Source organism: Stegastes partitus, unplaced genomic scaffold (assembly GCF_000690725.1).
Source record: "Stegastes partitus isolate 25-593 unplaced genomic scaffold, Stegastes_partitus-1.0.2 Scaffold412, whole genome shotgun sequence".
Lineage (NCBI taxonomy): Eukaryota > Metazoa > Chordata > Actinopteri > Pomacentridae > Stegastes > Stegastes partitus.
Window position 1 is genome coordinate 295,633 of NW_007578143.1, and position 11,541 is coordinate 307,173.

The 11,541-nt window shown below is 40.8% G+C and overlaps 1 protein-coding gene across 1 annotated transcript in view; it reads right to left on the reverse strand.

Moving 5' to 3' along the window:
- Positions 1-7,358: 7,358 nt before the first annotated feature.
- Positions 7,359-11,541, reverse strand: part of LOC103360025 (neuronal acetylcholine receptor subunit alpha-2-like) — a 15,886-nt gene continuing 11,703 nt past the window's right edge. Inside the window, exons 5-9 of the mRNA XM_008285649.1 lie at positions 11,307-11,526; positions 8,916-9,418; positions 7,920-8,020; positions 7,585-7,874; positions 7,359-7,484 (exon numbers count right to left, since the gene is read on the reverse strand). Of these exons, the coding sequence (XP_008283871.1) occupies positions 7,359-7,484; positions 7,585-7,874; positions 7,920-8,020; positions 8,916-9,418; positions 11,307-11,526 (1,240 nt within the window). The remainder of the gene's footprint in view (positions 7,485-7,584; positions 7,875-7,919; positions 8,021-8,915; positions 9,419-11,306; positions 11,527-11,541) is intronic.

Below are 11,541 nucleotides of genomic sequence, written 5' to 3' on the forward strand. Positions count from 1 at the left end.
AGCATCATGGTTTGAGGATGCTGCTCAGCAGGGTAGAATTGCAGCGTCCAGATGTGCGAGGCTGATTGAGACGCATCCACATTCGATTTTCTTGCTTTAACTGACAGAACTTAGTTGAAATCTGTCTTTATGTTCACATGAATGCGAGGCTTGAAACCAGATTATCACACCAGTTGACTGGACTTGTTGTCAGTTCCACACGATTAGGACTCTGAACAGCGCACTAAAACAAATCCAAACTTTAAAACAAGACCTTCTAACTGATTCCTCTGTAACCCATTCATCCAGTTTTGTTTTTTTTTCAGCATGTGTTGTATTTTTTATGCATTTTCATTTACTACTCTTGAACTTAGCATCATTTCAAGGAACTTGGAGTAACAACAGCCTCGTTATTCTCTCGTTTTCATCCTGCAGACATCAGATTGCAGAGATGATTTAATGTTTTATTTTATTTTGTATTACTGTAACATGCAGCTACACATTGTTCAGAACATGTAAATAGAATTCGGGCTTTAAAAATTGGACTTTTCATCACAGCTTTGTGTTATTATTTCAACTTTATTCGATCTACATGTCCACTGTTCTGAATCAATAGTTCAAGTTTCAGGCTTTAATCTTTATTAGTTTCTGGGATATTGTCGTTCAAACAGCCTCAACTTTGAATAAACCTGCTGAAAGTTGGTCGACGGGCAAATTAAAATAATAACAAGAACAAAATCTCTGACAGTATTCCACATGTCGAGCTGAAATATCACAAATTTCTTCATGAGTGTCCATATGTTAGAAGGTTGAGCAGTGATTGTCTCTCAGCGTTCGTGGCTCATTGGAGTCGAACCCCGGATGTGTTCTGACGTTCAGGTTGAAGCTGGTCAGAACCGAACAGCTCATGTAACTGACTTTAGTGACTTTTAACGCCGTTTTCCTTCACGTGGGATGTGAGCGAACACATCTGATGCCGGCTGGCACCAAGCGGCAGCGTTCAGCCGCCACACAATTAGCAGATGGTGCTCGTTTTCTCAGAATTAGACTTTGATGTGGTAACGGGATCTGATTCTCTGCGGAGTTTCCTTGATTTTGACCAGCTGGTTGATGAAAGCATGTCTGACATTTTCCTTCCTTTGGAGGAATTGTTGGCAAACACAAATTTCACTGTGGTGTGACCTTTTTAGGAAATTCCCTAAATTTACGGCACAAAAAAACCAAAGATCTACTATTTATGGGAGTGAAAATCATTCAGCAGGCAGCTGACACGTACGAAGCAACACTTTGCTGTTGGGAGTGGAGCGTTTGGTGTCGGCCGGCTCTGAAAACACCGTTACATGACTGATGCAGGTTCCACCAGGGTTCAAAGGTGATACGCAAAACTCCTAGTGAGGATTTGGGTAGGAGCCTCAATTCAAAGGAGTACATATGGCAAAAATTAAAATAAATAAATAAAATAAAATATAAATGTAATGTAAATCTGAGAGCTACTGTGCCAAAAAAAAAAACATTAAAAAATGCTGTAATATTGTAACGTTTAAGAAATGTAGAAATAACCCAAAAATCAGTTAACATAATAATAATAAGAATAATAATAATAATTATATATTTAGCTACTTTAGACATAGTAAAACATTTTTTTCTGCAATTTTACTCAAGAAAGAAAGAAAACAGGAAAAATAATTCATCATTTTAAAATAAACATAATTTTTCTTTTCAATAAAATATTTGGAAAATTCTCATATTTTATTGCAATCGTGTTTTCTTAAATGATAGATATCTACTAAAATTGCCGAAAAAGTGTTCATTGACATGTTAACCGTAAAAATAAATAAAACAGGTAAAAACTTAAAATATTTATTAAAAATATTGTATTTTTTTAAACTAATAATTTAACAATGAAATTTACATTTTAGATATTTTAATCAGATAAAAATATTATTTTTCAGATATTTGCCATTATTTGATAGAAGAAATCTGCATGTTATTAATTTTAATAATAGCAAAACATTTTCCTTGTTTTGTTAAATTACAGATAAAATCAAGTAAAACCACAGGAAAACTATTAATTTACATGTTGACTTTTTTATGTGTTTTTTTTTTTTTGCACTCTTGCTGTCAGATTTTCTTTTTTTATGTAAATGTTAAAGGCACCCATCATAGACAATGTATAAGCTGTAATTATTTTATGAAGTCTTATTACTTTCTTATAAGACATTTATTTAAAAACAAAAAAGAGTGCATAAAGTCCTCCTTTAGATCAACACTGTGTTTGTGTTTTTATCTCTTTTACTGATTAGGGAGAAACTTCTAAAGGATTGTTTGACCAAATTCCATTTATACCTTTAGAAACTGAATATACACGTTATTATTAAAACATCCCATCCAAGCAGACACTGATGCATCAAACCAGGGGCGGAGCTTCAGGGGGGGCTGGATTGGTTGCTAAAAATTTTACAAGACCGACTGACTTTAGTGATCTAGGTGTAAAATATTGAATAAAATGTTGTACTGCATGAATTGCTTTATTTTAGCTCACATTAAACTTTATGATGCGCAAATTTACAAGTTGATCGCTGATATTGTCTCCAAGTGTATTCTGGGTAAAACTCGTCACCAGTCGTCCACCAACGTCATCATCAGTCGCTTGTCAACAGGTTGCGAACTCGGTCGAGCATTTTTACGGACAAAGTGAACATGAGTGGAGCTTCATATCAGCATAAAAGTGGAGCAGCAAAGTGAAAAGAAAGGGAACAGAGAGAGCAGGAAAAGCCAGATTACAGAAACTGGACACATATTTTGTTCATCGTCCTGGACATGAACCAGACTTTTTTGTTGGCAGCGATTCAGGCCCGCCAGAACTGCCAGCACAGCGAGGACTACAATGACTACACACAATGTGTGAGTTAGCTGTAAACTGTTGGTGGTTGTAAATCGTAGCAGCCCAGCCGCTTAACTTGTAGAATAACCGCTATCCGTGGTGCTGAACTGCTCTGAATTTGTTTTATTATCAGTGAGCATGTAGCCTCATGTTGTTGTTCTCTTGGTTATCCTTCATGTCCGTTTGATGGACTTCAGAATGACATCTCCGTGGTGCAGAAGCTTGTAAGCGCTGCTGTTGCGGGCATGTGTATGTTGTAAAATGATGCTATCATGAGCTTTATTATTTGGGGTTAAAGGGCCCGGTCTTTTGCCCCGCCCCCGGCCCGGCTCTGATTTGTTCCGCTAGTGCATCAAACTGTCATTCTAACCGCAAGTTAGGAACACATTTGTCATTAAAACACTTCTTTTTTTCTGCATTTTTGCAGTTTATGAGCACTTTCTAAATGGTACCTCATCAGAAAGTCGTATCCAAAAAAGACAAATACAAGAACAAACACATGAGTTAACCCAGAGGATCCCTGTGATGATCCTCTGAATCCTCTGAATATGTGTGAAGCTGCTGCACCCTGCTGGTCAGAACACGCATCGCTTAAAGACAGTTTAAAGGGTCAGTTCATCAAAACATTCAAGATGCTTTCATTTGATAGTAAATGGTTTATTGTGTCTGGGATTTAAGATGTTGGTCTCTTAGACTTCTGCCTCCATGAAAAAGTCATTTTTCAAACCTGAGCAGCGACGTGAATTTCAAGAAACAGTCGGATACTGTGGATAGTCGAACCATCTGTTGGCAGATTCTAGTGCAGAATTTAATTTCTATAACAAAATTAATAACATTGCTCTCCCCAGCCAGTTTCACCATCACTCTGAGTCACCACTCCTAAGATAATATCACCACCACTAACCTCCCATCCAAAGACACTTTCACCACTAACACCCTGAGCCATCCCTCCCCAGGCTGCTTTATCAACACTAAGCCCTTAAATCATCCCTCCTCATGCAGTTTCACTTCTGTTCACGCCTTACATCGTCCATCCACAGACAGTTTTACCATCATTAATGCTGCGAGACATCCCTCCCTTAGCAGTTTTATCATCATTAATACTTGGCACCATCTCCCATTAACACCTTCAGTCTTCTTTCCTCAGGCAGTCTCACCACCACTCACACCTTAATTCACCGTATTCCAGATAGTTTCACCATCGCTGACAGCTTGATTCACCCCCTCACCACTCAGTTCCTCCAATGTTCACGCCTTAAGCCATCCATCCTCAGACAGTTTACCATCATTAACACCCTGAGTTATTCCTCCGAAGACAGTTTCACCACCTTAAAACCTGGATTTACCACACCCAGAGCAGCTTCACCACCATTAACACCATGAGTCATCCCTCATCAGGTACTTTTGCCACCATTATCAACTCAACTCACCATCCCCAGGCAGTTTTATTGCCACTGACAGCTTGATTCACCCTTTTCTGGGCAGTATCTCCACCAGCAACACCTTAGCTCCCTCCCTAGACAATGTCAGCATCATTAACACCTTGACTCACCTCTCTCCAGGCAGTTTCTCCACCATTACCACATTAAATTAACCCTTCCAAGGCTATTTCCCCACCGCTGACAGCTTGAGTCATCCTTCCCCAGATGGTTTCATCAGGATTAACAACTTGCACCATCCCTCAGGCAGTTTCACCACCATGAACACACTGAGTCGTCCCTCCTAAGACAAATTTACCATCATTAACGCCTTGAATCACACATCCTGAAGTAGTTTCACTACCATTAACACCTTGATTTACCACTACCAGAGCAGCTTCATTCCCATAAATACCAAGAGTCATCCCTTACCAGGTACTTTTACCACCATCACCAACCCAACTCACTCCTCCCCAGGCAGGTTTACTATGATTGACGCCTTCATTCTCCCCTTTCTGGGCAGTGTCAGCATCATTAACACCTTGACTCACCTCTCTCCAGGCAGTTTCTCCACCATTACCACATTAAATTAACCCTTCCAAGGCTATTTCCCCACCGCTGACAGCTTGAGTCATCCTTCCCCAGATGGTTTCATCAGGATTAACAACTTGCACCATCCCTCAGGCAGTTTCACCACCATTAACACATGGAGTCGTCCCTCCTAAGACAATTTTACCATCATTAATGCCTCGAATCACACATCCTGAAGTAGTTATACCCCCATTAACACCTTCAGTCAACCGTCCCCATGCAGTTTCACCACTATTACCACCAAGAGTCATCCCCCATCGGGTACTTTTACCACCATTACCAACTCAACTCACCCCTCCCCAGACAGTTTTACTGTATCTGACACCTTGATTAACCCTTTCCGGGCAGTTTCTCCACCCATAACACCTTAGCTCCCTCCCTAGACAATATCCCCATCATTAACATCTTGATTTACTCCGTTCCGGGATGTTTTCTCCACCGTTACCACATTGAATCAAACCTTCCGACACAATTTCCTCACCACTGACAGCTTGACTCCCCCTCCATCAGGCAGTTCTACCAATAACACCTTCAATTTTTGAATTCTCAAACCAACACTAACACATCAAGTCTTCCTTCCCCAGGCAGTTTAACCATAATTAACAACTTGCACCATCCCTCCTCAGGCAGTTTCACCACCATTTACCCCTTGAGGCATCTTTCCAGACGTAGCTCCACCAACATTAACTCATGAGTCATGTATTTCTGGGATGATGATAAATACTTCGGACTCCACTGGTCGGTTAGAACTGAGGAACCTTCTTGGATCAGGAACCACAGAAGAAGTCCAGTTACCTTGTGCTTAAGATGTGAGATTGCGCAGTGCTCTATTTTTGACCTCAATACATCAAATTAATTATTTTTAATGAAGAAGACAGGATAGCTGGAGAGAAGCTATTGATTGACAGCCACTTTCATTCAGCTTAATTAGCCTTAATACTCACATATTAAGGAACAGTTTCTTCTCTCTCATGCACATCACATTTCACTTTAGTTCTTCTCTGCTTCAGTACAGAATTTAGATTTTGATCCCTCATATGACATAAATGTGCTGTTTTCTCGTCACTGTTAGAATCCTCTCACCTCGTCTTAGTAGCAAATGTTACATCAGATATTTTTCTCTCTTCTCTGCTGCTGTCAGTCTTTAAGCTTCCGTCTTTTCCCCTCTGTGAGTATCCACTGCTGGGCTTTTTTTTTTTTAGACATCACCAGTAAGCAAACCGATGCCACGAGGGACAAATTCTCTTTCTCTTTATTTCAAGTAAAAACTCACATATTCATCGGAAACCAACAAAAAAAAGAAAACTGGAAGATTCCAAATCACACAAATTAAGATTTATTTAAAAATATCAAACTTTTAAATCAGCGATAATTGTTTTTTTTTTGTGCATTTTGAACCCTGAATTCAGCACAAGAGTTAAAACAATTAGTCAATTAGTGAATTTAATCAGCAACAATTCTAAATTAATTATTTGAGTTGTTTATTGAGCAAAAATACCAACTTCTTAAAAGTGATTGTTTTACTATTTTCTCCCCTTTTTTTAAATTGAGTATATTTTTGAATTTTTATTGTGCATTTACTAAATAAAAAAATTAAAGATGTGACAGAAATGACATGATTGATTATTAATTTAAGCCGTTTTTGTACTCTTCTATGCACGCTGCCTATAAAAAGTATCAACCGCCTTGGAAGTTATTTCCTTTTATTGCTTTTCAACTTTGAATGATGCTCATTTATTTTAACCTCCATCTTTACAAGATCTTCCAGGGTCTGCTGCCGAGAAGCTTCCAAATATCATGATGCTGCCACCACCGTGCTTCACATCATGATGATGCCACCACCGTGCTTCATCATGATGCTGCCACCACCGTGCTTCATCATGATGCTGCCACCACCGTGCTTCACATCATGATGATGCCACCACCATGCTTGCATCGTGATGCCACCACCGTGCTTCACCATGGTGTGTTTATGGTGTGTATGCGATGATGTGCAGTGTTTGGTGTTTGCTAAACCTATCTACTTGTTGCACGGCCAAGAAAAGCTCCATTTTGATGTCATCAGACCAAAGATTCTTCTTTCGGTTGACTTCATATTCTCCCACATGCCTTACTTTAAAGGGGGTGACTACTTATGTGTTCATGTAGTTTACTTTTCATATTTTTAATTATTTGTCTTACTTTGTAGAAATCTGTTTTCACTTTGACATGAAACAGTCCTTTTTTGCATTTTCTTTTCATAAAAGCCAAATAACATGATTATGATTCAAAGCAATAAAAGGGGAAGACTTCCAAAAGGGGGTGAATACTTTTTTAAAGGAAATGTCAAATATGTTGTTTTCTGTTGTGGGAAGCTAAAAAGTAAGTTTCACTGTTTGATAGAAGTCTCTCATTCCATGCTTCCAGGACATGCCTGTCCACCTTATCCGATTATTTTATTTATTAAATAGATTTTTAGTCATATGAATGTAATATCCATTTTGGTTTTAAATCATCCCAGAGAGCCACGGAGGCAGGAAGAGTCCAATGGTCCCCAGCAGACACACTATGATGAACATCCACAGGAAGATCCGGTCCACAACCATGGCGACGTACTTCCAGTCCTCCTTCACCTGCAGGAACATAAAACCAAAGAGGAGGCTGTAAATGTCTAGAAATCTGTAAAATACATGCTAGTATTGAGAACAAATCACCAAAAGGGGCCACACTTACCGAAAAGTCTGCGTCTTCTGCTTTCAGATGCTCTGCAATGTAGGTCACCCCCTCCAGGGCCGACATCACCGCAGGAGAGAGCACCGAGGCCGAGGGGCTCTGGATCAAACCATGTTCCACGGGAGGGGTGTCCCAGTCCAGGCTGAGCGTTGAGCGTCTCTGTGGGAGGAGGGTGTAGCCCAGAGAGCGAGGAGAGGGTGGAGAGGAGATGCTCGACCGACCGGCGAGCTTCAACCCAAACCTCGAAAAGTCCTCCGTGTGTGGATGGAGGTCAGAGCAGGTGGTCTCACCTCCGGGCTCCAAGGAGGCGAGCTGGTGGCAGTCCTCCTGGTAACCATGGAGATCGATGTCGGACTCCTGAGTGATCCAGGTGGAGGTGCAGTGGCAGGGGCCCGGCGTCCGGACGGCGAGGAGTTTATCAGTCAGGGGCCTCCGCCTGAGAAATCAAGTGAGTTATAGGAACAATAAAAACAAGCAGAACATTCATCGATATGGACCTTTAAAATAAAACATCAATAGAAATAATATAACGTACTTTTCTAACAAAGCATCATGTGGAAATCAAAAAAACAAAAATGAAAGTCAACCAGAAAAATACATTACAAGTAGTTAAATATTGTAGCATTCACTGTGCATTCACTTCAACTGTAAAAATGGTGAAAATATCTGTAAAATACTGACTTTTTAGCTGATTTAATACAATAAAACAGTGTAACTTTATGGTTGTAAAAGAACAAATTATTGTTTCTAAAAATCTAAATTTCTGATGTGGACCACATCTACAGTTTTTGTTTTTTTTAAATTGTTAATTCAAACTTTTTAATTTGATTTTACTAGTTATCTTTAATTTAACAAAACAGGGAAAATAAGCAAAACAACACTTCCAAAAATAAATTTACCATTAATATACATATTTCTCTGTAAAATATGGCCAACTGTTTGTATCTATATAACCTTAATATTTAAATTAGTTGCACATTTGTATAACATGTAATATTCTAAAGTCCTAACCTCAGTATTTAAATTCATCTGGTAATTTTGTATTATACAGAAAATGTAATATTGAGTCTGAACCAAATTTGTAATGAAATTAATATATAATAATGTAGGGTCTTAACATTAATATTTATTGAGACACGTAAATTTGTAGAATTAATAACATCGTACGATCTGAACCTAAAACATCTATTTTCTGTCTGTTTACTTTATTCCATTTAACTTGAGTTTTTTCAGCTTGTTCATCGTCACAACAGGACGAACCTGCACAGAAAACAGTGAGTGATTATTCTGGGATGGTAGAACTCAGTACAAACCCCTCGTTGTTTCCTCACCTGCCAGGCCTCAGGTCGTGGTGTGGTCGCTTCATGCACAGCCACCGTGGCACCGCCGACAGGAAGCACCGGCGCACCCACCTGGGCATGGAGTGGGTCTGCGGCGAGCGGTGGTGCACGTTCAGCACGAACACGGTGATGATGATGGACAGCGTGACGAAGATCATGGTGAAGAGCAGGTACTCGCCGATGAGCGGGATGACCAGCGAGGTGGACGGGATGATCTCGGTGATGAGCAGCAGGAAGACGGTGAGCGACAGCAGCACCGAGATGCACAGCGTGATCTTCTCGCCGCAGTCGGACGGCAGGTAGAAGACCAGGACGGTGAGGCAGGAGATGAGCAGGCAGGGGATGATCAGGTTGATGGTGTAGAACAGCGGCAGGCGGCGGATCACGAAGTAGTACGTGATGTCGGGGTAGATCTCGTGGCAGCAGTCGTACTTCTTGGTGTTGTAGGTTCCCACGGCGTTGACGATCGCCCACTCTCCGCTCTCCCAGTAGTCCTAGAAGGTATACTACACGTTACCAGTTTGACCACCACACTCATGGAGCCTTCAGACATTTATGGTTCCTGGCTACTTAAAGATTGACAACTTTACTCCAAGCATGAAATGTTCCTACAACATTGGCTAGTGTTACCTACAGGTTCTAATAGGAGACAGAATGTTTTAAGGATATGTCAACTAATGTTTCTATCAGGGTCTTGGTGTTGTAGGTTCCCACAGTGTTGACGATCGCCAACTCTTCAATCTCCCAGTAGTCCTAGAAGGTCTACTTAGTTCAGTTACCACCTAACACTCATGGATCCTTCAGACATTTATGGTTCCCGACTACTTTAAAGATTGCCAGCTTTACTCCAAGCAGGAAATGTTCCTACAACATTGGCTAGTGTTACCTACAATCTCTAATAGGAGACAGAATGTTTTAAGGATATGTCAACTAATGTTCCTATCAGGTTCTTGATGTTGTAGGTTCCCACGGTGTTGACGATCGCCAACTCTCCGCTGTCCCAGTAGTCCGAGAAGGTATACTTTGTTTAGTTACCACTTAACACTCATGGATCCTTCAGACATTCATGGTTCCCAGGTGATGTACCATAGCGACATTAAAGATTACCACATGAATCCCACAACACTGGCTAAAGTTACCTGCAAGTTCTAATACTAGACAGGATGTTTAAGAGATATCTCAAATAATGTTCCTGTGAAGTTCTTGGTATTGTAGGTGCCCACAGAGATGACAAACGTCCACTGCCCCACTAACCCTAGAAGGTATACTTTGTTTACTCACCATTTCAACCACCACACTAAGGATCTTTTGTAATTTGCTGCAGACGTTCATGGTTCCCGGCTGATGCACCATTGCTACTTCAAAGATGGCCAACTTAACCTCCAAGCAGGAAGTGTTCCTACAACATTACCAACAAGTTCTAATACTAGGTAGAGTGTTTCAGGGATATTTCCTGTGGGGTTAAAACTGAACTAAGACAGAACACTTTAACATTTAGAGAGTGTTTAGACGATGTTGTTCGATTATGTCACATGATAAAAAAACAAATCAACCTTTGTATTCGAGGTGTCACATGATTTCATAAAACATTCCTGTAATTCGACACCTTAACAAAGGTAGAACACTTTACCTGTAACATTCTTCAGGATGTTTTGGGGACGTTGCTGTTGAGAAACTTCTTCTACAAAACAATGTTAGGTGATAACAATAGATGGACGTTTTTCGCTTCACCATTTGGGAAACATTGTAGGAACATTGCCTTGCTTGCCGTGTGTTCAGCCTGCAGGTCAGCCAGAAACTGCCAGAATTTTTGCCATGAAACTCTTGGTCGCAGCTGAGTCACTGATACCTTCACAGCTGCAGTGACAAGCGTTACATTTTTTGTTTTTTATAGAATCTGGTTCGAATAAACTCTTTATTTTTTGTCAGTTTTTAAAATGAGACACATTGAATGAAAGTGAATCATTTTTCAGACGGAACCTGAAGTCATAGATGAGTCGTTGAAGGATCATCAGACGGTTGATAATCTTGTAGTTCCTTCTGTTACATGGTGTCATTTTTGCATTTAAAAGACAACATGCCTTTCAAACCCACTGGCAGGTTTTGGGGTTTAGGTGGTTTAAGAAAACCTCCACGTCTGCAGAATTTTACTCTCTTTTGCTGATCTTGAAAACTCTCATTTGAATTTAGTTTTCTGCAGCTCTTGACGCCGCAGTGCAACACGATGCCGGGAAACACAGTTAATTAAAACGTGAGCTGGCACAACTGAAACAGAGCACATGTGAAGCTCAGATAAGAGCAGCAGCAGAAATCTCAGCCGAGCAGAGACACCGGCTGTGATGAGACCAGAGAAAAGCGAGAAGCAGGAGGATCTGTTCCCACCTTCAGGTCCACGGTGTTCTCAAAGGGCTCCAGGTCGATCTTGGCCCGGTCGTACGTCCACGAGCCGAACTTCATCTTGCAGCTCTGCTGGTCAAACGGGAAGAAGGTGACGTCGATGGAGCAGGACGACTTGTAGATGGCCGGAGGCACCCAGCGAACCCGGCCGGTGTGGAAGAGCTGGGCCTTGGTCATGTGGGTGACGGCGAACTCTCCATCAGCACTGCAGCGGAAAATG